The following is a 27,955-nucleotide window of genomic DNA, read 5'->3' as shown; positions in this document are numbered from 1 at the left end:
CAACATAGCTTTATTTTGATTTTAAGATATGCTTTGCCTTCACTGTGAGTAATTTTTTCTTATATGTAAAAGACATGTACCTTTTACCTCTTTCTTTTGTAATGCAGAGTATTATTATTCTTGGAGATACCATTAAAATAGATTTTTAAGCACCTGGCTACATATTTACTGAGCTATTACAGTTCAATTACAGTTGAATTAGGAGTACTCGGTGATTGCAGACATCTCCCTTGTCATGAGCTTGTAATAAACTTTTAGAAAGGGAAGAATTGGGGAGCATTAACGGAGCATTCAGATGCCTGTGTTACCAGCTCTCTGAGTAGGTCTTTTCTCTTTGAAGATGTGGTAGGGTACTTTAAAGGCAGGAAGCAAGCATTCTGTTTCACAGTTTTGAATTAAAGAGGGATCTAAGCCACAGAGATAATACCTGCTGTTTTTATATTCATAAGTATAAAATTAAATTCATATATATATTCATAAGTAAAAAATTTAAAAAATAATAAACATAAAATACTGTAGAAACCCAATATACCATTTTGCAGTTTTAATACATCTGTATTGAATTTAGCTTTTGTATTAAAGCAAGTTCGCCAGCATCTTCACAGAACACCCATTTGACCATCTCTTTTTCAATTCACTAGAGACAGAGAGGATTTGAGCCGGGAAGGGAGCAGCCGAGGCCCCGAGGAGCTGAGCCCGTGTTTCCCTTGCGGAGCAGGGACGTGAAGAGCCTCCCAGGAGGGCCCCGTGTGCAGGTGCCCGGCTGGGTGCCGCGGGGCCAGGCCAAGCACAGCACTGTAAGCCAGTTCCTCTTTTAATACTAGGTTAGACTTATGTCTAAATCCAGAAGCTATTTCCATGCTTAATGTTACATTTGTGATTAAGGTCTCCTAATCCTTAAGAATTAGGAACCTTTCTCTTAGTAGTTAACCAAGATGCTTAAGATCTCAGATAACATTTCTGTTTCTTCCTAAATGACAGGCTATTTGTATAAGCAACAGTTTATCTATTGATAAAATTTAATTTTAAGCTTCCATCAGTAGGAATCCAGGGAAAGAATAGAAGTGGAACAGAAAGACATTTTGTTTTTGATGAATTACAAGTTAGTGCATTTTCTGTATGCTGAATAGAAGATAAAGATGAATGGGAGCTGGACAGACATCACCATCCAGTGAAGTCCTTTGAGAGAACCTCACTATTTTACAAGAGCTCTACTGCCTTCCATACCAGGTAATAATCCTCCTTCTAATGAATTTTGTATCTATTTAGGAATTGCTATTGTGTGTTTAATTTAGTTATTATTTGTTATGTTTCAGTGTTCAATCTATCTGTGTGACTTGCTGAACCTCATTTTCTCCCATCTAACGGAAGGGATATAAACAAGAGCACATTCCTTTGGTGGTGGCAACTGCTCTTGGTGTGCAGTAGCTCTCTGTTGCAGGCAGTGTCTCATTTATAAGCACTAGGCTAAATGCATCCCCAGTGAAATGGCGCCTCCACAGAGGAACGATGCTAGAGGGAAACTTGTCTCACTACATACAAATTTTTCTCCGTGTTAAGGCAATTTATTTGTGTTAAATTCTACTCACTGTCTTCTGTGGAATTTTGATTTCTTGTGGGTAACTTGGAAAACATGAACAGGTGGCTATTGGTGTTGTGATGTGTTTGCTCTTCCTGACTTTTTTTTCTTTGTTGCACGTAGGCCAAAACATGAAAAAGTGAAAAATAAAAAATACACTCTTTTTAATTGCTGCAGAATCTATTGCAATCTTAAACTTGTTTAGTGCCATTATTCCCAGGGCTTAAACAAGCATCCTACTCAGTGTTCATCTGGCGTTAGCTTCCAGCACAGGATCATGTTTTAGCTGTTTGTTCACTCTCTTATCACATTTCTCTCACATAAACATGAGGTCGTAGCCTTCTCTTTGACATCTCACTTGGATCAAGCCCCTGGCATCTCTTTTGAATTTTTTTTTTTCTTTCCTGGAGGTTTTCTGGGAAGGTCGTCAAGTTTTCAGCATCTTTCAAGAACTGTACACTCCAGAACCAGTTGGTTTGTCAGGAACAGTTATTTCATTGGAATGCATAGAGATAATGTGATTCGCACCAGATTGCATTTATAAATATAATGTGGGAAGTCATTTTATCTGTTGCCTGACTGGAAATGTCAGTTCATTTGGGTATCCATCATATCTCTCAACTATTTTTTTTAAATTATTTCTTTATATGGAGAATTCCCACTTTAATAAATAGTTCGGATTATTTTGCCTAGTTTTCATATTGGTCTCTCAGGTCCAAGTTATCACTGTATTTACTCTTTTCAATCTTGGCTCTTGGCATGTGTTCTGATTCTTTCATTCCAGTACCACTTTCTGAATTATTGGGAAGTTAAAAATTAACTACTTGGGCATCTGCCTCAGCCTCCTCTTATTAAGCTCTGAAAGGAAGGAACTGGTTGATGGGAATGTTTCTGCGTTTGCTAATGCTCCTTTAACCTGTTCTCAAGTAGTGTGAATGAAACTTCATCTTTTGGCAGTGTGACTGTGTCTTTTTTGTTTGTTTGTTTGCTAATTCAGAATAGAATAATTAACTGCTGGGGAACTCTTGTAGGTAATGGCAAGCTTTTATATATGTCCCTCCGTGAGTCCCAGTCAGTCAGTCGAATGGCAAGGGCAAAGATTTCTCTAGCACAGCGCAGAGGGAGCTGTAGGTACCTTGCACGCGTGGCTGCGTGTTGGCAGAAACTTGTTGAGATTAGACGTTGCTCCTGAGCCCAGGCCCAGCAGGGAGGGCTGCTGGCCGGCGCGTGGGCTTCCTGCAGGCACCTCAGCGCCCTCGAAAGCACCCCCTGAGGGTCCCTTTCTGCCCCTCAGCAGCAGCCGGGCATTCCACCAAACTGCTCTGTAAGCTTTATGCTGATGGTATTATATATCCTCCTAGTAAGAAACAGACTTTGTAGCCTAAAATGTTCATGTCAGAAGATTTTCTTCATTTCATTCATTCTTCATTCATTTCCCATCTTAAATAAGATGAAATTGTGAAAGAGCAAAACCTTTCTTTCAAAGAAAGAGTCAATAGCATTTAGAGCTCTCAGAATACCCCCTGAAGCATGCTGTGTTTGTTTTATTCTTGCACCAGCCCTCATTTATATTTGTTTAGGTAAGATTTTACTGCAGTTATCTGTTACATTTGGTATTTGCTATGAGGACGGCACTGCTCAGGACCCTCATTCCGCATGTCTGAGACAGTGCTGAAAAGCAATTACTCTGATTACAGATCTGCTCAGACATACACGAACTGGAAGCAGAAATAAATTGAATTTCTATCAGAATCTTTTTAAGTTCTATATTAATCCTGAAAGAAATAAGAAATGAAAATGGGCATGTCTGCATCCAGCTAGTTGAGCTTGGATTTATTTTTTCATTGTAGGGAAACATGAGTTTTTGCTGTGGCTCCCTTTGCAGGGCAGGACTCAGCAGGATTCAGGAATACAGTTATTTGCTAAACCTTTTCCTCTGTTTCCTCCATTTCCTCCGTTTCCTCGTTTTCCTCCTTTTTTTCTTTTTATCTGATAGAGCTTCTGCAGGTGCATGGTAGCCTGGGAGTCAGTGCCCTGACCAACAGTCAGTCCATTTAAAACTAAAACTGGAGATAAAGGTTGATTTAAAACATGCTTCCAGACTTCATATACTTTGCTGGAATATCTGATCTTCCGATAGAGGTAGTAGTGAGTAAGAAAGATGGTAATTAAGACCCTGTTTTATTTTTTTGGTTTGAAGAGATGGTGTTAAATATGTAAAATGTGCTCATAGTCCCCTTAAGGGTTAGGGCTGTGTGCTCTGTTTTGAATTCATTTAAATAAATAGTAGCTGTGTTGACCTGTGGAGTTGCCCCCTTCCTGCCGCAGCCTGAGTTGTGCGTAGCATTTGCATAAAGGGAGGCTTTGCATTAATCAGCTCTGTTTACTAAACCTGGAAAACAACCTCCTTGTTGCGCTTTTCATCCGAGAGCCTTGAACTGGTTTCAAAAACACTTTTTGCAGCAAACTATCTCAACAGGTTGCTGCCTAACTGTGGGTGTTGCTTTACAGTGTGGAGCTCCAAAACTTGTAGCTATTTGCACTACTTTTAAAATACATTTACTCCAGACAGTGAAAAATAAGAGAAATATTTCTTGATGAGAAGTGTGTGATTACGTTGCCGTGTCTTTGGAGAAATGGCACCTGGCTTGCTACCACCACGTGTCAAAATTGAAAATAGCATTTTATTAGTTAAGATTCTTTGAAGCTGCAATGTGTTCACTGGAGTGTAACAGCTGCTGAAGGGAAGAACCTGGGCTGGTTTACCCAGATGTTCAGGTGCTGCAAAGGCAGCCAAGCTGCAGCAACATCGAACAGTAAGAATCTAAAAGCTGGGGTGGGTCCCCCCAAGGGGCTGCACACCCTGCTTTGTACCCTCCACCACTTCTCGTCAGCTAATGACCTCTTAGCAGTGCTGCCTGCAGAAAGAGATGCCTTTCTGATGGAGTATTGAAATTGCAAAGTGGCATTTCGGCTCGAGAGGGGAGGGATTCATTTCCAAGGAGTATTTCTGTCAGGGCTTTGCACAGCATTTAGATAATTCTGCTCTGTAAATGCAAAGTGCTGTGTTTGAGAGAACAGTGATGTTTCTGTGTGGATGAAAGCATTGACTTTTACATATGTGGAAGAAAGAATTGAGAGGGTTATCTTCCTGTTGAAGATAGGAGAAAACATTATTATTATTATGATGGGGGAAGATGGGGGAAATTTTTACAGGAGAAACATGTTCCGGACTTGACTGGGGCAACGTGCACGCGTTGCGTAGAGCGCCCGCGGGCGCTGCCGAGCGCGGGGCTCGTGTGCCAGGGCAGAGCTCGGAGCTGCTCTCGGCAAACTGCCCGGCAAATTCTGCCCGCAGCCCCAGGGCCTTCCCACCTCGGCCGCCCCGAGTGCCACTGTCAGCCTGCTTGCTTTCAGGAACGTCACCAGCATCCCTGCGTCTCTGCACAGGTACGTGGCTGTTGCAGGCACTCGCTGGCTGTTGTATTTGATGTCTTTATAGCTGCCTGAAAGTTTAATGTTACAGCTTGAGAAATGCTGACCAGCCAGTGGAAAAATCTCCCCCAGCCTCCGCGGAAGGCTTCTGTCCTTCGTATATGGGAAAGAAGAGTTCATTAAACAAGTGAGGACTTGCATATGCTCTGAGACCTTAAAGAGAAGCCAACAGCATGGCTATTTGAGGATATAAATCAGGTGAAAAGTAGGGGTAAAAGGTGATATAGAGGACAAGAGCAAACGTATTCCAGGGACGTGAGTAAGAAGAGACAGAAAGTAAGGAATTGTAGGGGATTTTTATTTTTTCTTTTCCCTCCCATAAACCCAGCATGTGCTTTTAAAACAAAGGGGTTTTAGACCCAGAGTTTCCTCGTTTCCTGCTCTGCCTAGTTCTTATTCTGAAAAGCAAATCCCCAGCAGTGACCTGCGTGCTGCTGTCTCGTCACCAAGCACTGGGCAGACTGTACAGCAGGAGTACTGCACGGCTTGACAGCACGAGCAAGGGCAGGGAGCTTCATATCCCTACCTGTTAAACTGTCCCTTCTGTTTCCTTGCTGGAATGTACTTCTTTTTTTTTTATTCAAAAGTGAGAGGATGTGTTTCCTTTGCCAGTAATTCAAGTCCGGATGCTACCACATCTCCTTGCTGGCCTCGTGCGGAGGGGTTTGTGCCAGTGCTGAGGGAGATGGTCTGCATCTCTGACATGGTTTAGGCAGCAGTTTCTCATGCACGTAACAGAGATGATGAATCCTTTCAAGGATGAATAAATAGAAGCTTGACTTCTGAATGCAAAGCTGTATATCTGCATTTTTTTTGAATTTTGTTCAAGGTGCAACTGTATAAGTGAGACTGAAATTCTTACTGTCACTGCTCAGCCATATCAAATAGATTTTCATTTCATTTAAAGTGAAAGAATTGGGAGAAAAATGCAGGTGTGACTCATATATTTCAGTTCCAGATATCACTAACAGAGGAGTGGGAATATGATGGGAAAGGCATCACCCCAGCTTACCCTGGCAGTTTAAAAATGTGCAAGCTTGATGCTAAACTGCAGCGTGTTTGGGGATGGTTCTTAGCAAAGCAGACTGTGCTGGATAATAATGCCTGGTGGAGGGACTGGGGAGAAGGAAGTTTGCAGGTAATTGCTGCTATAAAGCAAGGGAGAAGCATGCAACAGGTTGTAGTGTGTAACAGCATGTAATAGAAATAGGTAGCAGGAAAGCGACTGAGGCTGCTAGAGGTTCATTACCTGTCTAATGGGTTGTAATTAAGCAGCTTGCAGATAGCAGCCACTTTCTGTGTAATAACAATATTTTGCATTTAATAGCAGAATTCTTCTCATCTCTGGGGGTCCAGGCAAAAATAGGATAGATCAATCAGTTGCTCAGGAGCTCTGCAGCTGAGTGCTGCACATTTGTCTCTTTTACCACGGAAATCAACACAGCAGATGTACTAACCTGCATTGCTGGTGCTTGTGTAGCTGCCCCGCGATAACAACAGGCTGTATGAATCCCAACTCCATGGTTCGTGGCAGGTAAGTATTTTTGTAGAGGATATGAAACGGGAGCCAGACCTTTGGGATGTAGCACCATTTCTAGTTAATACTTCCTGGTTTTTTTTATGTACCTCTTATTGTCATTAATTGGACTGCTCCATCAATCAGCTCTAAGATTAAAAAGAAAACCTTTAACTAAAAATTTGTTTAGAGGATCTGCAAAGACAAGGTGCATCTTCATCCAGCTTTATGGAAAGAATCAAGAGCACTTGGTATTATAATATGCAGCACAGCCCACAAATGCAAAGAGCCTGCTGCTTTTCTTGCTTAGAATTGATGCAAATACAGTACATGAGAGGAGAGCACCCAAGTGAAACCTGCTGCACTCGCCAGTGTGGAGAGGAAAGGGCCTCGGAGAGCTCTGCATCCAGCCCGTGGCTGGGAGCGCCGTCAGCAGCAGGGCGAGGGACAGGCAGGTCCTGCTAACTCTGCTCATAGCATTCCCTTGCAGAGACTGTTATAAGGTCTCGGAAATAAAGGCACCATGTTTTAGGGTTGTATCCTTTCCACGGAGAGGGTGACGTGGAAAGACCTGAGAGAGCTCGTCTGTATTGTCCTCTGAGGATGTGAACAGATGGAGGTTTGCTTCTTGCTTATACTCTTTAAGATCAGTATTGGTTTACTGATTGGTTTACAAGCCTTAATAAGGACAAGGGTGCAATATGCTGGTACATAAGACAACAAAAATATCCATAACAGTAAACACGCTTGATATTTTTATCACATTACACTGAACTAAGCGGGCTTACTTAATGTGTAAGTCCATTAAAACCTTTATGGCTTCCTCTCAATGTGAATTATCCTTTTAAAGCTGGAATTGAAGCTGGGGGCAGAGTTGCGTGCTGCAGTACCCTAGTGACGGGATTAAAGAATCACAACAGGGCTGAGGTCGGAAAGGGTCTTCAGAGCGCAGCTATTCTGAGCCTGCTGCCCCAGCAGGGCACCCAGGGCAGGCTGCTCCGGTCCCCGTCCACGCGGCCCGTGAGGGTGTGCAGGGCTGGAGGCTGCGCAGGCACCGCCCAGGGAAGGGGCTTTCCCTCCTCATCCTTTTGTGGCTGTGCATTGTTTCAATATTTTTCCACAGTGTCTCAATGAATTACAAGAAAATCAGCAGTTTTGCAGCCACAGCTCTATTACATTCAGATGAGTGGATATTCTTATACCTGCATTACCTGCTCAGTAGGCGCATGCATGTAGATGATGGCTTGAAATCTAGAAGGTGGAGAGAAGGTGGGGATATTTTTACATAGAAAATACCAAAAAAGGAATAGCAGCATTCATTCTAGACCCAGAACCATGGAGGGATCCAAAAGGATTTGTGTTTAGTTATGCCATTCCAGTAAAACACCAGGGGAGAATATTCATAAAGCCTCCAAAGCTCTTTTTAGACTCAGTTGGACCTGATTTCTCTGAAAAACAGAGCAAGCACAAGTCAGGAGGAATTCCTTCAATTGTCAGATCCTAGGCCATCTGAAATCCTTTTATTTCTGCATTTGGCATTACTACTATTATTTTTTTTAAAATAGAATTCTCAACTCCTGTTTAAAAACAAAACAAACAAACAAACAAAGGATTCTAAACCAATTGGTATTATTTTCTTATTTTCTTCCTAAGAAGCAGCAAGCAAACTAAACCTTTTTTTTTTTTTTTCCTTCTCCCCTTCACTGCGGAGATTGTCTGGTCATGTCATTTTGCTCTAAATTGCTTCCGTATGGATTTGCTTCCAAATACCAGCCCAGGACAATTGAAATACTAACATTTCTTTTCCTTTTAGTCTAGGAGAAAGCAGCTGCCAATATATTCGGCTGCTGGCAAGTAAAGCGCTGTCAGTAAGTCTGAAATATTAGTAAATAAGCACTTATGTTACTGGTAGCCAAGTTTAACAAGATCTCCACTTAGAATGCTGTCACTTTTTGTGAAAGAATATGCCATTGCTGTCAGATCCGTGTGCTGGATTGCGCAGCCCGCGCATACAAATCCCCTTGTCTCTCACATGCTGAAAGATCTTGGAGAGGCGACTGGCAATGAGAGACAAGGAGAATATCTGTTAATAAAAAATTTGGAACTTGATTTAAGGTGATTGATTGTCTGCCTGGGAGAAGGCATTTTATTATATTGTGTGTAGCCATGAAAAATCTGGTTATTGGGCCCAATGCAAGCACAGTGTGTCACGATACAGATGAGATGTTAGCAACAGCTTGGTTCGTCACAAAATGACATGAGGAGGAAATGACAGAAGGGAGGGGTTTGCTGAGAAAAGCCATGGGAAAAAAAAAGCATTTAAAAAGGCCAAAATATAAACATATTTCTTTCAGAAATAGATAAACTAGTCTGATCAGAAAATCACTGCAGAAATCACTACTGCAGCGATTGGAATATGTTTTTACTGAAGCAAGTGTTTGGAAAACTTAAACTTTAGAGAAACTACAAGAGACAAATAAATAACCCGAATATTTTATTATTTCATCTAAGAGTTGGAAGAAAATTTCAAGAGATTTTGAATGTCTTGGAATGTCGTGCTTAGCAAAAACAGGAGGAAAGCATCCATTTCGTGTACTTAATGGGAGGTGGGAGAATGTTCAAAATGTGACCTTGGAAGAGTATGGAAGAACAGATGGGAAATCCACCCTGGTTATCATGATTAAATAGCTACCAAACAGACACACATCGAATTGTTCTCTTAGACATTAGATTGGCTTTGTAATTTTCGCACAGGAAATTCAAGTACTGTCAGCTGTCAGGCAGCGGTGTCTTCACTTGCAGACTGTAGCTGTGACAGCCCCATAGCGACCAGCAGGCTGCGTCAGCACCCGCATCGTCATCCTGGTGCCTTCAGCAGCTTGGGGTTTGTGCTTGCCGTCGGCGCAGGCCTGACCTTCTCTTAGCCAGCATGAGCTGCGATGGGTCCTTTCATGTCCACAGGAGCAGTTTAGAGTTTCTCCTCCCTTGTCTATGTCCTGGTTTCTCTCCTTCAACCATAGTGTGCTATTGAGACAAAACTGCTGAATTTTAAAATGCTTTACAGTCCTTTTGCCTTGAAACAGGCTAGTGAGCTGAAAATACAATTATTGACCTACTTTGGTTGATTTTTGAAAAATAATACATAAAGCTGTTTTACAGCTGGAGTTCCCCTCCAGCTGTGGGCTCCCCTGGGCAGCCCACACGTGAAGACCTTGAGGTTTGGGGTTTTTTGTGTGTGATGCTCGCTTGTCCATGTGGCTGTTGTATGCGCCAGCACTGGCCTAAGTTGCTTTGTGCTGATGACTTTGTTTCGTTGTCAACATTTGGTGGACCTGTTCTTCAGCAGGGATAGCGTCGTTGCTAGGAAGGCAAAAATCATCTCTTAAAGCAGTTGGCTGCTGTCTTTTTTTTTTTAATCTTATCTAAGTCTTTTTTTAAATCTTTTTTCTTTTGCATTGGAGCATTGAAGGTAAAGCTTGATTGTTATTTTCCAATTCTTTGCAACTATGGAGACCAGAAGCCTTATAAAGCCAAGCAGAAGCTCTCTAGGTGCAGTTGGAAATAGCTGAGCCACTTCTGCCCTTTTTTTGGTACCTTTCCAAATCTTTTAACTCCCTTGGCTACCCCACCACCACCACCAAAGCAGCATATGCAGACTACTGAATTTCAGAGGAGTTAAAATACAGTGGAATCAATAGGCATGCATGTGCATTTGCAGCCCAGGCTAACTCTTCCCACCGCCGCTGCTGCGGGTGCAGAAGGTTTGTACCAGCCAAACCAAGAGGTACGGGCTTGTAGACCCCCTTTTTACAAGAGAGGTTGGAAAACCTGTGTGTGACAGTAACTGCACAGATAGGAAAAGCAATAAAAAATCTCATTTGCCATATGCATTTGAATCAATGAACTGTTGGATAAGAAAAGCCTAGGTCATGTATAGTCCTAGGTTTATGTGCCACATAGCAGTGAGGGGGTTGCAATGTGCTAAGCCCTGCTTGAAGGTGGGAGCTTTAGAAGGATGAAGGCTGTGAAACCTGGACGAGGCACTGGCTGTGCTGAGAATGCATGGCTCTTGAGTTCAGAATTTCACCCAATGGGCTGTGTAGTCTCGCCTTATCTTTCTTAGATTATAGTCTTATATACCTTAATAATTCCCTGAAACACCATTCATTCATGCGTGATGCAATGAGTTTTCACTTATCAGGCAATAAAAGGTGATGTATATCTGTAATTCTCTATAGGAAGAGTTGCCTTAAAATAGGGAGGGGAGAAATGTGCTTTTTCCTCTGTATTGTACAGAATATTGAATTGAGGATGATGCAGATGTGTATAGAATAAATAGTGCTAGTAAAGAGTGCTAAGGCTGTAAAACGTGATTTGACAGGCTCAGGCCCCACTTCCTATATAAGTGTTTTATTGTAGAGAAGGGGTTTCTTAGGAAGCCAGAGCAGCTCATGCAGCGCTGTTAAGGAGTGGCAGGCTGACCGGCCCCGCGGCCCCTCTGCAGCCTTCGGGGTGTGATGGACAACCCTGAACAGAGCTGTGGGGCACTGCTGGCCCTGCGCCTTCTCCCTGCAGAGCTGCTTTCTGAGGGCACCTGCAGCTGGGAATGCCGTTGTCAGCGCTGCTCGCGACTTCCCTGTGCTGCCTGGAGGTGCTGGCACTGCAGTGTTCGTCAGACAGCGAGTGGCTGCTGCTGCTCGCGAGGCGTCGTGGGGATCCCTCGCTTCTCCCCTTGTCCTCCTCCGTGTCCAGCTGAGCTGCATCTGCTGCCTTCCCATGAAACACCTTGCAACACACTATCCCGCACAGCCCCTCCTCTAAGCAGCCTTGTTCTTGCTTTCTTCAGGATGGAAATGTACTTTCCAATGGTTTATGCAGTGGAGAGCGGGGGAGATGCAACACTGCCCACCCTGTGCCAGGTCCTTGGACTTGCCCCGGGTAAGGAGCCGTGAGCGTTCTCTGCAGCACTGCTGCCAGATGGGTGAAGCACGTGGCGTTTGAGACCCTGGTGCCACCCATGAGGACACCCTGGTGCCACCCGTGAGGACCCCCGGTGGCCTGAGCCCTGTTCCTGCCCGAGCGGTGGGACGGCTCCTCGTCTGCATTAGCAACCAGCCGTTATCACACGCTGTCATCTTGGGGACTGTCGTGTTCCAAAGCTACAGACAGTCCCAAGTGTCAGAGTTGCGCTGACAGAAGAGCAACTTGCTGCTCTTCTTTATGTGCTTGGCTCATCAAGGCAAACATCCATCTGAGGAAGCTGCATAGATGTGTGAGCAGATGATGAAGCCTTATCCAAACCCGTCGGTCCCCGGCCAGGATGTCTCCAGTGGTGGTGTGAGTGACAGTGACAGGAGCCCCCAGCACTGTGCCCTGTCTGGCGAGACACAGCGATGCTTTCTGCACTGCATCACCCTCTGCAGCTGCGAATGGCAGCATTTCTAGTGGAGTGTTTTCAAAAATACTGAAATATTTATACCAGCTTGCAAGTTTCAGCATGTTAGAAAATTATTAAATCCTGACCTGTTTTCCGCCAAGCTGCAATTGTATAGCCCTGGCTGAATAAGATATTGTTGTCTGGAATCAGGTCAAAGCAAATCCACATACGTTATATAACTTGAACAGAATTATGCAGAGAGAAGAGCATATAATATCTTAAGCCTTTTAAATAAGGGATGAGTACAATACCAGGAATTTGCTGATATTATCTCATGCTAGATTTGAGTGAATGCATTTGGAGGGGCAGTGTTTCAGAGTGCCCATAGTGTCAGGATAAGTGAGCTGAGAAAGAAGCTGCCCCTGGTTTACGTTTCCTGGGTGCTCTTCAGAAAGTTACCCTTCAGTTCAGGTGTGGTTTTGGGCTGCTTTGATGTGATTTTTGTGCAATGAACCACACACTGTGGCCCTCCTAGGCCCTGGGCAATGAAGGAGCTCCGGGCAGCAATGAGTGTGCTGTGGAAGGTAAATAAAAATAGATGGACTAAAAATACACTGCACGGGGCAAGCTGGGCAGGTCTCTAGAGGCCTGACGCGTGATGCCTGGACCGTTATTAGCCCCATAAAACCCATCCCGGCCTCATGTGCCACCTTGGCTGTGACACGGGTAAAAGGAACAGAGCTTTTCTCCCCTGCTGCTGCCAGAAGTGCCGCCCTGCCAAGTGTGTCCTGAGCATTGTTTCCGTGTGACGATCAGTCCGCAGCCAGTCTAGGAGCTGGTGTCACAAGAGCCCTCTTTATAGACAGCTGGCATCAAGGCAGCTGTAAGGCGCAGGACAGAAGCCAGACAAGGAGGTTTTTAAGCCTGTTTTGCTCCATGCAAGTCTTTCACGCAGCTTTTGCCATACGATTGCCACGTTTTCGGCCGTCATTGCAGGACTGGCTTGTCGGGGACCACACGGAGCGGTGCCAACGCGAGCCCTTCCCGCTGCCCCAGCTGCACGCAGAGGAGCTCTCGGTGCCGAGGCATCGACAAATGGGCAGTGCTTTAATTAACGTGATGATTTTACACAGAGAAGAGATCTACATTAATATTGCAGTGGTGAAAGATAAAGATATGATGCTAAGTAGTAGCTGTCCTAGTTTGAATCTCACGTCGTACACACTACGTGTAAAGTCAAGGTAATTGCCTACGCTACAAATTCAATTAGCGCTCATTTAGAAGCAAATATCTTTTGGTATTCAAAAGTGTCTAAACTTGGAGTTGCCTGTTCAGAAACAGCTAACAGCAGAACAGCCAACTGCGCTTAGGGAAGGTCTGAAAATTTCAAATGCATTTGCAATTGCTGTTCCTCTGTTTCCTTCCTGTGCATTTGCTAATGCAAAATGAAGCTCTGGAACTTTGCAATTCCCATTTTGTGTGAATAATTTATTTGCAGGGCAGGTTCAAATACAGTATTCAAAGAACATGCCTGAATCAATTATCGGTTTCATCCGTTTCCCTGGAGAGGAGAAATAAGTGGCTGGGTCCTGGGGCCTCCGCGTGCTTGAAGCTGTGGCTGGCAGTCTGTGGCACCCGCAACCGTCCCCGTAATGCGGCGGAGCGCTCTGGCCTATGGTGGTGAGTTGGTGTGTGTAAGTAAAGCCACACAGAAGCGGTCATTGAGCTTTACATTTTGGATGTGGATTACATACGCCGATCTCCAAAGGGGCCTATGATTAGTTACCTTAATAAGACTCGTTACCTTCTTGTTAACATGCTCATTAAAAGGCTGGCATTGCAATGAAAACTTGCAGAATGCAGCCCCTGCGTATATCTCATATATATTATTATTACCATGTGCAACTTTTACTATGGAGGTGCTGTCAGAATAGTCCATGTAAAATGGGCTTTCAAAGAGCCACCGTTGCCACTTGTTATGGGGTTTGGGCAGTTCTGGTTGTGGCCGCCTTTCTCATTACAGGTGCTCTACTAAACATGCTGATTTCTGTAAGCAGCAGAGGGTGAATTTTATTGTCTCTTCTTTGCTCCGTGAAAATAAGGGCAGGGTCAGGAGGACGCTGTGACAGGGGTTGAGCATGGGGACATTTTCCAGGGTGGCAGCGTCCAAGAGGAGTGTTGCAGAGGAGCAGGGCTCCAAGTGGTGATTAAACAAACTGGCGTCTTTTGATGTGATTATTTGAAATCATTCTCTGTTGTGTGTGATCATGGCGTATTATCAGGGGGCTGCAGAAGGAGCTGGTCCTGAAGCTCTAGCAAACCGCGCTTGGAGCGATGTGTGGAGGGATGAGAGGTGGAGTGAGCAGGTCTGTGTGTAGAGGTGGGTGAGAAAGGGGGAGAATTGGCACTATCTTCCTTCCTTGGCGCATCCTCTTGAGAGGAGACTTGCGTCCAAGACTCCAGAACCGAATATTTCCCCTGTTTATGTTTTTCCTTTACAAAAGCAGCTGCTCATCCGAGGCTGTTTCTTGGTGCGGCTCTGTTTCCCGCAGGCTGCGGCCGGTTCTGGAGTGGGCCTGCCCTCTGCCGGCAGCAGCAGCGCCGGGACCCGGCACCCCGCTTCTGTGCCCGGCACCCCGGCACAGAAACTGGGCATGTTCCGCGGGGCGACAGCTCGGCCTGACCCAGTGTTGGGTGCTGTGTTCCCCAGCGCGCCCAGGCCAGGAGGGGTGACGGGGTCTGGACCTGCTGCCTGCCCGGGGAGCAGCCGCAACCTCCTGGCTCCACAGGGATAACGGGCTCCCTGGCTGACCAGGGAAAGCGGAGGCTGATTGGAGTTGACCTGTGCTCCCCTGTGCTAATGGATGCGCATTGGGAATGAAGGGGGCAAATCCTGGAAACTGAGCCTGGGGTAAAGTACACTCTCAAGAAAGAGTGAATGTGCAGTGATGAGAAAGGAGTTAAGTTGCAGAAACACCAAAATCCGCATTTCTGTTCCGTACGGACTGTTCCCAGGTACTTGGTGATCTGAACAGCAGCCAAAGTGCTCGTGCTCGGTCATTTCTGAGGGAATCTTTACGCTTGTGCTCATGGACAACATGGATCGAGAGTCATGTGGCCCTGGTGCCACACTCCAGTGCTCGCTGGAGTTTCATACGCTTGTGCAAAAGTTCCTCTAAGTGCATAAAGGCACCCCAAGGTGAGGAAACAATCATGAGCTTTTCAAAACCGAGAGCAACAAATCCGTCTTTGCAGCGGTTCAGCAATCGCAGTGTTTAGTTTCTGGGAACGCTCTTTCCGTTCCTGCAGCTCCTGCGCCTGGGCCGCCCGGCGCAGCGGAGCGCGCTGGGATCCCGGCAGAGCTGCAGTTCCCGGGCCTGGCGCAGGAGGGAAGTGCAGCCCGGCGCACTTGGAGCGCTGCGCGCGCCGGGGCGTGCTGCACAGCAGGCGCCTCTGCTCCGTGCACAGAGCACTGTCACCTGCTTCACTTTACTGACGTTCACTGTCCTTAACTTACAGACAGAGCTGTCAGTTAGGAGAGCATCCTGCGGGATGTTTTTGAAAACTTTATTTAGGCCTGGATGCATTTTGGGTGCATTTTAGTGCATTTTAATGGCTTTTCAGGGTGCATTTTAATGGCTTTTCAGGGCTTGCAAACTTTTTTTTTTTGAATGGATGAATGAATGAGTGGTTTGTTCTAGTAATTTTGAATTCACGTATCTTCCCAGAATAGAGGATTCATTTAAAAATAAGAATGCTAGCTGTAAAAAAGGAAAGGGTCAAAACATCATGTTTCATGTTCTCCCACGTTAGATGCACTGCAAAGGACGTGTTCATGGTGTTGTGGGGTGGTGTAGAGTCCGGGCAAATCCATGCAAAAGTCACCTGACAAAAGAGGGACGAAATGGCTTTGATGAGTTCTCTGTGATGTTAAACCGAGGCGTGCGGGAGCAGCGTGGAGCTCCCGCCGCGCCCGCGCGGATTCGGCTCCTGTTCCCGGGGACAATTTGCAGCGTCCGGAGCTCTTGCCGCTCGCTCGAGTGCCGCTTCCTTCCTGCTGATCCCGGGCGCCGCAGTTCGGTTCTCTGCTGGCCTCACGGGTTTGGGCTTTTTTGTCTTCAGGCCTGAAATTTCATCCCCTTTCACAGTCTGCCAACCCTGTGCTTGTTTTCTCCAGTTTTTAAGAGAATGAAACCCCCATCTGTAAGAATAAGAGCAAAGATATACACGGAGGTTTTTTACTGGAAAAGGTGGAGTTTAGGATGTATGACTTCAGGAAACAAATACCAGGCTTGATTTACACTTTATTGTCTTGCCTTTTTTGCCTTTTTTTTTTTAATACAATGGAAAATGTAGAACAAACCTTCTGAAAAAAATCCTTCATTTTGTTCTAAAGAGGCATTGAAACCATCTTGCCTTATCTTCATCCAATGTTTATAGTCAGTCAAAAGATCAGATCAAGAAATGAATTTTTTTGAATCTTAGATACATGCATCATTTCCAAAATCTTTCCTAATTTGTGCTAATACTTTTTTTCTGTTTGTCTTGCCGTTGTATTCCTCGCTGGTGTGATCTAATGTTCCTCTAGAGGACATGGCAAGACCAAATAAAAATATTTTCAATCTGTGTATGACTTTGCTTAGCGCATGAGCTGGAATCATACAAGCAAGCATTTGTTTTTGAAAGCACAGATTTCAGTCGAGCAAGTTGTTTTCAAGTGGGAAGTTCGGAGCTGAACCAAGAACCAAGAGCAGCCTCGCAGCTGAGCAGTTCAGTTCCTGCTTTTGAGGAGGCTGAACAATGGAACAAACAAAAATGTCGTGTAATATTCAGCAGACTCCATGTCTTTGTTGAGGGCATCATGGCAAAGATCACGCACTTGGCAATAATGACCCCTCTCTTACTGCTCTGCTCTAGGTGCCCCTTGTTGGAGGGTCCTGCGTTGCTTGGGCTTCCTCCCACCGCTGCCTCCCGAGCTCCTTCAGGCACCCAAGGAAGCTTTTGCTGCCCATCCGAGGCTGAAGTGGAACAAAAGGCCAAAGGGCTGAAGATTTAATCTTCAGCACTAAAGGAAAGTAGGAAGGCTGCTTAAGCTTTGCTTTGCAAGGGGTGTGGGGTCTTGAGCACAGCTGGAGGATGGGCCAGGTAATGCTGAGCTAGGGGTAGGAGGCTTTTCCTTAGGCTCTTCACTGTGCACAGTGTGTGCTGCAGATTATCTTTTCTTACCTCAAGACGTGGCGTGGGAATAACTGCTAACTCCCTGTTTCTGTGAGAGTACAAAAATCACACTGAAAATGCAGTATGATAAAGCTGGAATTTTAACGTGGGCTTAGCAGCTCAGATAGAAAGTTGCAATTCAGTTAGTGCAGCCCTAACTGAGTGACGCATTAAATGCCTTTGAATAATGAAGGAAATGCCAATTGTTCTTCAGCCGTCACTATAAAAGCCATACCAGCAGTTTGCCGTAATGCATAAATCTTAGAATTCATCCTCCACAAAGCTGACATTTCCCAAACCATAAATCTGATAGTGATTTATAGTGTGCATCATTGGGTAGGTTTTCCTGCCTTAAACCTGGCATTGCCTTTGCACCGCCCGTTACGGGGCAGCTGGCTGCTGCGGAGCTGGACATCCCGCCGAGGGGCTTTTCCATAAGGATCTGTCAGGTAGGTCTGTTCACAGCAGTTCCCCTTGTGCCAGCCCAAAGGCTGTTTACCAGCCACTCAGCAGCCGACAGAATGGAACCAGGCAAGGGAAAAAAGCCAAAACCTTTTTTTTTTTTTTTTTTTTTTTTAACATTATTTTTGAATACCTGTGTTGAACCAATCCAGAATTGAAGTTGCGCATGTAAATGTGTACATGAATATCAGCATTTCTCCAAGTGGGAACACTCCCCATCATATCTGTGGCTTTATTATTGGATATTATTAGCAGATAATTCAGCATTCAACTGAAGTGCTGTTCTTCATCATCCCAAGAGAAATATATATTTACCATAAGCCCTAGAAAACTGTGTGGATTTAAAGTCTTAATAAATACAGTTTCTTAGTGCCTCAATTTCTTAGCTATCAAATAAGCCAAGAGTCAGTCTTTATTTTTGCATGTAAATGTGAGCAGAAGTGATCTCTAGCAATTCTTTAAGGGATTTTTTTTAAGACTGGTATGACTAATAACAAAGGCATCTCCGTATAAAAGTCTATCCATAGTTTTGTTCTGGTGAATGCAGTAGTCTGACATATATTAGTCTGTAGGCCTAAAGAGAGTGTGGCAAAGTAGTAAATAATCCAAGTCATATAAATATGTATTTTGATTTATTCGTAATTTTTTATGGAAAATTGCTTTAGAAGAAAAAATATGATATTTTAACAAAGTATTAGTATTGCAAAATTTATATATAGCTGTATATATATCTATTGTATGTTAGCTGAAGTCCTCCTTCTGTGAAGACCAGCTGATATTCTCAACATTGTCCCTCTATTCTGTAAAAAAACATAGCCTACAGTTCATTAAATGAATCATACAGGATTTGGAAAACGGAGCACATTCCTTTGCCAGACTGCTCGAGGCTGCATGTGGATTTTTGGATGTTTGGAGAATAGCTAACAAATATAGAAATTTGATGTCCTCACACTTGATAGCTCTATGCTTGATAAAACTGCATAAATTAGAATGTTGTCTAAACATTTATGTACATTTATCTAAGCAATAAATATTGCCAATTTTATAGGCAGTAGGGGGGTGTTTTTGGAAGGGGTTTGGGGTGTTTCTTGCTGCTTGAGCACGGTCGATCTCTGGGTGCAGTGGGCACAGGTAGGAGCACACACATTCTGGCCCTGGTTCCCTTAAGTATATGATATTTCCTCAGTGCCGTAAAGTGCATTTCTAACTTTGAACAGTTAATAGTCAACCAGGCTGCTCGAGGGATTGCTTTAAGTGAGGAGAAACCCTTGATACCTCAGTGAACTGAAGGCAAAACAAGATACTCATTCAGCGTCCGTGTTACGTGACTGACCGCATTAACCATCACAGCATAAATCTGAATTTTGAGCATTTCGTCATCCCAGCACAAAGAAGAAAGCACAAAGTATAATGTTATCTCAAACACAACCTAAAAATGAAGAAATTGTTTCCCATGTGTATTCTTCTTCAGCAGGCAAAGTTATTTGCCATGAATTGTTCTCTGAGTTTTTTCTTCATTATTGTATATTGTCCTCTTTTTTTTAATTTTGAAATCTTTTATTTTATTTTTGAAACTGTCCCCGGGCTTTTTCTGGCTGTTGGACTGCGATCTATTGTAGAATTTGTCTGCTGTTCATTCTTCCATTCCAGACAGATGCGTTGTTTAAAATAATGTCTATATTAAATTGTCACACTACATTTTTATGCAGTTACGACTCCTATATCCTTAATCCCCACACTCGGGACTTGTGGAACAATACTTATTTTGCACAATGCTTGCAGCTAAATAAGGGTAGTAGTTATCAAAACTCCTGCAAACAACAGTGACTCTCTGTCCTTGCTTAAAGCAACTGGGCCTGGAAAGAACCCAATTTGTGAAGGTCAAATTGTGTTGTTAGGAATACATGATTCCTGGTAGAAATTATTTCCATTAGATCAGATAGATATATATAATAAGCAGAATCACAATAGATAGGATTCTTACGGGAATAGCTATGCAGCCAATGATGTTATTGCATCACTGAGGGTGCTTTTTTTAAATAAATGTATTACGCAAGGGACAGAATCATATTTCTTTTTACAACAGATTGGATCCTATCCCAAGAAGTGCATTGTTCCGTAGCAAAGCCGCTACAAGAAGGGAAAGTTTGCATTTTATTCCTCTCTCTCAGAATTACATCATACGTTGATTGTGCATGACACAGTAAAATGCGATACAGCCATGAATTCTGTTTGAAGAGTATAGCCATTTTGCATGAGCAACACCCAGATCAAGTTCTTTATGCAGTGCTTGTGCAAAGAAGGGTATTTTTAAAGAGAATGGTCTTGTTCAAAAATGCAGAAAATCGGCAAAAGCCAGTGGTGGAGATGGATGATGTATTTAGTACCGGAGGGTTTCGGCGCTCAAGGAACTTGCTATTTCGGTTAATAGCAGAATCATTTGATCAACGTGATCTAGAAACCCGTGCAAGTCCTCTGGCTAGTTTGAGGGGTTTATTATTCGAGGGGACTACGTGAGCCTGTGCTGCAAATATCCACAGCTGTGTAGATGTGGGGAGCACTGCCACAGTGTTCGGGAAGCCAGCAGTGGGAAGGTCCACAAGAGCTGTACACTGAAAGGGACACATGTCAGAAATTCTGTTGTTTTAGAATGCTGCTAAACCTTATGAAAAAGGGCTTTCTTTTACAGCAGGAGAGAGGAGCTTTCAGTCCCGAGAAATCCATTCCAGTCCTGTGCTCCTGTTGTGCAAAGTGCGAGTGTGACCCTGCCTTCAGATCTCTCAAAGATTAACTCCTGCCACCAGCAGAGACCTGCGTGGAGCTCACGTAAGTGGGAAAACAAAGCTCTGGTTTCGGTTGTTTCTGCAGACCTGAAAATGGTACAATAAAAAGCGCTTGTGCTGAACTATCTCAGCATGCATGCAGAAATGCAAGAACCTGGAAACAGAAAATGCAAACTCACTGAGGCACAGGTAGGTTTCAGTCGTTCTGTTAAGTACCTCCAAAATTATCTCAGACATGCAAAAGGGAAATATTTTTTTGATTGATGCCTTATCCCCATGTACGGGTAGAATCTTCTCTCCTCCATGGCAGTAGAGTAAGGTGCTAATCTTGCAGGCTTTGTGAAGGGCAAAATAAGGTTTCATAGAAAAGATCTACAGGTTTGAATTAATTGCAAATGGAATAGATAATAGTGGGACCAGTGGGTAAATGTCAGCCTGAAACGCCTCTTAGCACGGCCAAGGACACTTCACTCTGCTCAGCTCTGGCACTTGGAGACTGCAACTAGCTAACAGGCAGATGATGGCAAAGAGCAAAACTGGGGACCAGGTTCCCGCCACTGCCTCTCAAGTGCAGACAAGTCCTCGGTTCTGTCACTGATTTTTTTAAGATGTTGGCAGATTGCACCTGGAAGGAAGCTGCAGCTGAAGTAGACAAACTGGCAGTGTTTTTGCTGGAGAAAACTCTGCATAATTTGTAGCAGATTTGCAGAACTCTTTTTTTTTTTTTTATTCTTTCCCCTCATGTTTCCCAAATAAATCTGCATGCCCCTTGAGGAATGAAAAAGAGCAAAAATGAACACAAGCTCAAATTGTTGGCCAATAACAGCATGATCATTTGAATTCTCTCACTATTTATTTATGAAAAATAGCTGCATTTGCAGAAGTTTTTAAAGTTTTTACTCATTTTCAATAAACTTTGTTTGAAAATGTTGTTATTACATCTTTAATTACGTCTTTTTACAGGATTTTTTCCCAGTTTCATGGAAAATAAAAATGATTTCTTATTCTTCATGGTCAATAAGTAACTTGGAAACTCTGCTTCCCTGTCCCGAGCTCTGTGAGTCCAGTGCAGTGCTACGTAGGGCCTAAGGTTTATGGCCTGAGAATTTTGGTGAGTGCGTTAGGATTGCAGTGGTGTAAAGCTGAATATGACAGTGATGGGTCTGTTTAATGTATGGCAAACAAATAAGTGACAGAAGGAGAAATCAGAAAATAAAATACTGATGGGAGAAGGCGATAGAAGTTCCATTATGTGACATGACTTGACCTGATATGTTTCCTGTAATCACCTTAGGATTGATGCCAAACTCAGAAGACCAGAAAGGGGACTGTTTATAGTACGCAATGAAACCAATCTATACAAAGCTAAATTCATCATTGATGTAAAACAACTGTCTTCAGTAAAGTTTTGCCAGCGGAGAACGCTGCTCAATCACTCTGTGTATGTTAGCAGGGTTTCCAAGATACTCATCACAGCAATACAAATAATTGCATTTAAAATATTCCACTGCCATCCTTTTTTTTTTTTTTTTTCCTCCCCCCTCACTCCAGCTGAAAGCATTTTGCAGATGGATGCAAGTTGTGTGGAGCTGGGGGCCCCCAGTTTCCCATCCTGTGTGTTTTCCCTGTAATAATGACCGTATTTTTAATTGCCTTTTGTATGGGTGTTTTGCAGGCGGTCTCACCCAGCTCTTTTGTAGATGTAGCCTCGAAATGTGGCTGTGCTCCCTGCTCTGCCCCTGTGAGAGGGCAGGGGCCTGGGAAGGACGGGGGTCCCCGAAACGCTGCACTGTTCTGGGGAACAGAATCTCCCTCGGTTGGGACCAGCGCCGTGCAGTTTCCATTGCAGCCAGCTCCAGTCTGCTTTTAAAAAAACAAAATTAAATTAAAATTCAATACTTCGGTTATGAACTTGCTTTAAAACAAGTTAGATCATGTTGGTTTGAAGAGCCAACTTTTTTCTGATCATACTCTGGAGACTGACTTTGGTTTAATTCCTTTTCTGCAGGCTGATACAATAGCTCTAGGGAAGATGGAATCTCTGTAGCCCTTGTAAAGGAGGAATCAGTTTTGAATCAAGATCATAATTGAAGTTAAACTTGTTTATATAAACTTTTTCATCATTAATCAATAAGCATATGAGAAAGGAAAAAATCTTCTTTAGATCTGCACGATGTGTTTCTGCGCCGTGCCTCCTCTTCTGGGAGAACACGATGAATTCCTCGGAGCTATGCAAACATCCAGATTAGATCACTTCAAAACATCCTGTGCACCTGTTCTGTGTAATGGCCTTTGATCAACAGTTTGTGTTCCTCTGAATTTCAAAAACATGCAAGGAGAGTCCCCGTTCTGTGCATCTAGGCGCAGCTCTGCGGCGAGCTGGCTGGGAGGGAGGCAGAGCGCCCGCCGGGGCTGCACGACAGCCTTTGCTCCGGCTTTCCTGCTCACTGTGATGGGACCTGCGCGTTGCTCCAGCTGTTGTGCACGGGAATTTGTTTCCCTAATAAACCTCAAGTGGGTTTCCCGTGTTTATTGGCCAGGAGCCGTCGGGCCAAGGGATGTGTGGGGAGCTCCCGTCTCGCGTGGGAGAGCCCCGAGCAGTCCTGTTCTCCCACGCTGGAGGCTGCGCTTTGCACTGATTTTTATTCATTTTTGTGTATAATTTTCATGACAAAATCATTCTCAAATCACTTCGAGGAACGGCCCTTCCATGAATTTTCTTAGCTGCTACCCACAGAAGTAAGGAAAAAAAGTAACTTCTTGGAGAGAAGACATTAACTGTGTCTTCGTGCTTTGCAGAGTGCAGCCTAACTGCTGATGTTTAGCAAAACAGCATTAACAGAAATACAAATGCTAGTATTACTGAAACAGACTTGGTTGGTTTGTTTCTTGATAGGAGGTGGAAGAAAGAAGACCTGGGAAATGAAGAACAAGCTGGATCCCTGTCTTGCTATAAATACCTGGATGCCCATTAGTAGGACAGAAAAAAACAGCCAAGCGAATGCCATGCAGTATTTCCTAGCTGTTGAGAGACCATAAAGCAACTTTCGCCCTTGTCTCATTGCCCCTTTCAAAAATGCCCTCTCTTTATTTGGCTTTCTTTAAAATAGACATGCCGCTACAGGAATAGGGAGCGCTAACCTTGGATACCTTGAACTCCTGCCTTCCAAACAGTTGAATCCATAGAGCCAAACCCTGGCATCGGGGAGCAGGGCAGCTGCAGCACGTTCCAAATATTGCTCTATTTAAAGCTTCCTAAAGCTCACAAGAACAACTGCAGAGACAAACCCTAAAACCTGCCCGTAAATCCGGCAGAGAGAAGAATGGCAGAGCCAGGTAAGAGCAATAGTTAAATGTTGGTGTAACAATGTGCTCTTAAAATCCATGAATGTGAGGGTAACGTTACATGAAAATATTCAGCTGTTTGTAAAGTACTAGTTCTTGTGTGATAATCTATACATTTTACCTTTCAGTGCAAAAGTACAATCAGTCTAAAAGCTGATTCTGTTAGAAGCAGTGAGCTCAAAGTAGCTTGGCTTCTCCTGAATTCCCTTTGAGTCATACCAGCTTTTTATATTGTTTTGTAGCTGTGATTTTAGAACACTTTTTCCTGAATTTTTTTTGAAGTTCTTCTCCTGAGAGACTAATAAGAGATGATTGATTACATGGGTTAAGCACTGAAAATTAATGTGTCACCCAATGGCAAACATAAAACTGCATTAAAACACAGTAAAATAGATTGTTTTTTCCTGAGGTCATCTTCAGATACCTTAATATTGTATTTTGTCAGATATGCCTTGAAGTTGACTACCAAATAATCTAGTCTGTCTAAAAAAAAGCTGAAATCTGAGTATAATGCCGAATGAATGCTTAAGAACTCAGATTTTAAACACACAAAGCTCAAGAGTCAGGGCAAAATGAAACTTTGCTAAACTGTTATAAGCAGATTTTCACTGAAAAGGAAAGCAATATATTTTATGTTCACTGTCCTTTCTATTTAGCTCACTCCTAAGAGGTTTGCATGGTAAAACAGTGCATAAAAATGATGTGTACACTGCTACTCAGGTGGTATCTGGTGTAAAAGTCATCGACATCGTCGTGGGGGCACCGAAAGCCGCTAAAAACTCCCTTCTTGTGTGGCTTTTCAATATTGCTCTCAGTAAATTTTTTACACATTAAAATGAATGTATAAAAATGTTTAAAATGAATGAAAGCATTGAATGATACAGTCCGTAAGACCAAGAAAATACTGCAGCTTGCACACATAGAAATACACGCATGATACTCGGTACCCATTGCATATGCATGTGCGTGTTTCTTACATGCGTAGGGGCAGGTACCCAAGCAGATAAGCAGGAGGGAGTTTGTCCCTCTTTTGTGAGGCCCTGCAGCGGGGCTGTGGGCTGCGATGTCCCGCCCAGGGCAGTGCCGAGCTGGGGCCCTCGCTCGTGGTGTCCAACAGCGTGCTCAGGCGCGGCTTTGCTGCAGCGGGAGCCCGGGGTGTCTGTCCGTGACGGGAGCTCCCAGCAAGGGACCCCGTGGTCGTTTCTTTCTCCAGCCCTCGCAGGGCTCCACGAAACCCAGGGTCCCCGGGAAGGTCCCCGGGAAGGCGCCAGGAGCTCTGTGCCACCATCCAGCCCTTATCTCGAACAGGGTGTTTGGAAAAAGCGGCTAGCAAAGAGAAAGCATTCCCGGGAGCTTCACCTGGTACCCAGACGTTAATGCTCTTTGAAGGAGGCAGGTGTGCAGTTCCCCTGCGCTGAAAGGATACCAGCATTTCACAGCAGGATTTTACCCCTGCTGTATTGGATTGCTTATCCGTTCTATATTTGGTTTTATACGTGCAGATTTTCCGTATGTTCTCTCTCCCTCTTGGTGTATGTAACCAGGAATATCAGATAAACATGGTTGTGTTGTGTACAGCTTTAAAAAGTCATGTGGAAAACCTGAAATTAGTGAGTCTCGCTGCCAGGTCTGTCAGCTTGGCCCAGACTTGGCAAGGAGCCGTGACTAGCTTTGGGTTATTTGTTAACCCTTTCAGAAACCTGCTGGTCTTTCAACTGCAAAGAATGTACTTTAAAATGCTCTAATACGGTGGTATCAAATATGATCTCAAAGGCTGATATGACTGCTCTCCAGCAGGATTCTGATATTTGCAGAAAATGATCTTTGACAGATTCTGATATTTGCAGAAAACGATCTTTGACAGCAGGGTACTGTGCAGAGCATATTTATTTAAAGCTCTGTTCTGCGACATAGCTCTTGCTGAGCCCTCGTTCTGCAGAGGGCATCAGGATTCCTTATGGCCTCGGTGTTACTCGCTGGCCTGCCCTGGTGACAGCAGACAGCACAGACACAGCATCCCGCGTTCGGGACTGGCCCACGGCAGCCAGGGAAACGGCACCTTCTGCAAGACCAACCCCGAGCTGTGGTCGCCACGTCACTGGTTTGCACCACAGTGGAAACTTCTACGGTATTTTCTTACTTGAAGGTGGGGAAAGGCACACGTAATTGCACTGACTGTAACTCCTTCATATCACCAGTGGCGGGACAGGAGGTGACTAAACCAGGCCCCTGATTTAGCACAGAGAGGAGCTGCCAGTCCCTAGGCCTGGCCACCCCAGGCGTGTTAATGTTAAATTAAATGGCTATACCGTTAAATAATGGTTCCATTTTTGATTTCCTGCTGCCAGCCTAGTGATGCTTCTAGAAGGTGCTGTGTGTGTCAGTGGTTTGAGTCTGCGGAGACAGCTGCTGTCACCCCGGTGCTCTACAGATGTTCTCCCGTGTGAGCCTGCCCGCCTCCTCCCTTCTCCCTGCTGCTTTGGGAAGCGCTAAGCCTCGGGCCTATCTCATTGCAGAGACCACAGTGGAAACCTTCGGGCTTTTGCTGTGTATTTTCACTCGGAGGCCTGCCAAGATATGGTGGCTCCATGTTAAAAATAGCAGTGACAGACTATGTGGCCCAAGCCCGCAGGAACCTTGCTCTGTGGGAATTAGCGTGTTCAAATCAACTGATGGGGTTAATGGAATGAATCTGGTGTGATGCTGAGCAAGACCCTTTCTCTCTTGCAGCAGCCGTCCCTCTTTCCCGTCTCGTTGTGCCTATTCTCCTTGGAGTCGGCTGGATAGTGGGTTGTGCACTCATGGTTTACATCGTCTTCTCCTGATGGAAGTAAGTGCCTTGCGTCACATCACATACCCTCCCTGCGCCCTCCGCTTTGCATTGCTGCCTTTCCTAATACAGTTTCCTTTGTCCCGCAGGAAAGAAGAATTTGCAATGAAGTTGATTAAAAGAACCTGGACATTGAATTCCAGAATTTGGAATTGAAATTTTTAGCCACTAAAATATGTATAAAATGTATGAAATGAGTTATTTTTAATATCCGCACTGTAGAATGCGCTCTATCTACAACAAAGGTGTGAGATGCTCATTAGAGTTAGGAAGAACCATCAAGCCAATTTCCCAGTTTTGCAACAGGCAAGTGCACGGTCTAGCCTTAGACTGCTTCCAGCAAACAGGGGAACCCAGGTTTTAGTGCTGGTTCAGCAGAGAGGGGCTGTCTTTGCAGAGCAGGGAGGTGCTGGTGGTGGGCTCGGTGCGTGGGCGGATGGCGTGAGGGGGACAGGGCTGTCACAGCGGTGACACCGGCCCCGGAGCGACGGTGCAGGTGAACGCGCCGCGGTTTGGTAATCCCATGACATACCAGCTATGTGTCCACGAGAGCTGGAGCCTTTTGGCATGCGTCTAGTGCTTCAGTTTCACATGCTCCTAACACCTCATGGATGCTTCCCAGGATATTTAGGGGAAAAATAGAAAACCGTTTATTTAGTTTCATCTGCAGGGGACAAGTGTGGGCTGATTCTCTGTTTTTCCCAGGTTTGGGACTCTGTTGTGCAGCTCTCTGCTCACGTGCAGCTATCAAGGCAGTTCAGGCTCTCACAGATGGTGGCTGGCAGGATCACAGCCTTTTAGGTGAGTTAGACTGTGCCATGCACACAACAGCAACGTAAGTGCTGTAATGAATGGTCTTCCTTGCATTCATCTGCTGATATTGCAGCGTGGGCAGCGTCAACCTTGGTACAGGACTCATGCTTTCCTTCCAAAACTTGGCCTCACATAACACATTATTGAATATCAAACATTTACTACAGCTGATACCAGCTGAGGAACTTCAAACGTTTTAGAATCAGGCAGGAATTAATTCCTTGTGGGGCTTGAGGAGGTATTTTTAGCCTTATTATGGGGAAAATTTCTCGGTCTCTGTTGTTATGAAACAGAGACATGCATGTCTTTCAGAAAGAAAACATGAGATTTATTTGAAGTTGGGAGGTCTGTCTAAAATCATAGCTCAGATGCTCTGTGGCTGTTCTCCAAATGTGAAATGGGTGCAGGAAGACGTGAGCACTCTGCTGTGCTTCCATCTGAACTGATGCCGGGATAAGGAACAGCATTTCCTGACGGACAGTCCCGGGACTGAGACACACAACACCTAGTCCCTGTTCCCAGCTCTGCTAGGAAACAA

General features: G+C 44.5%; 1 protein-coding gene across 2 annotated transcripts; it reads left to right on the top strand.

Moving 5' to 3' along the window:
* Positions 1 to 23,709: 23,709 nt before the first annotated feature.
* LOC112952309 (sarcoplasmic/endoplasmic reticulum calcium ATPase regulator DWORF) lies at positions 23,710 to 26,858 on the top strand. 2 transcript variants are annotated; one of them, XM_026045135.1, is made up of 3 exons: positions 23,710 to 23,765; positions 26,505 to 26,604; positions 26,694 to 26,858. In XM_026045135.1, exons 1-2 carry the CDS (start codon positions 23,753 to 23,755, stop codon positions 26,597 to 26,599), a joined length of 108 nt encoding a protein of 35 aa, XP_025900920.1. In that variant the 5' UTR covers positions 23,710 to 23,752; the 3' UTR covers positions 26,600 to 26,604; positions 26,694 to 26,858. The 2 variants fall into 2 exon arrangements, with proteins under 2 accessions (XP_025900920.1, XP_025900921.1); XM_026045136.1 differs by having other exon boundaries at positions 26,677 to 26,708.
* The last annotated feature ends 1,097 nt before the right edge of the window (positions 26,859 to 27,955 follow it).

Source organism: Nothoprocta perdicaria, unplaced genomic scaffold, assembly GCF_003342845.1.
Source record: "Nothoprocta perdicaria isolate Ctin4 unplaced genomic scaffold, notPer1 scaffold_4, whole genome shotgun sequence".
Classification (NCBI taxonomy): domain Eukaryota; kingdom Metazoa; phylum Chordata; class Aves; order Tinamiformes; family Tinamidae; genus Nothoprocta; species Nothoprocta perdicaria.
This window is presented reverse-complemented; position numbering and strand designations above follow the sequence as displayed.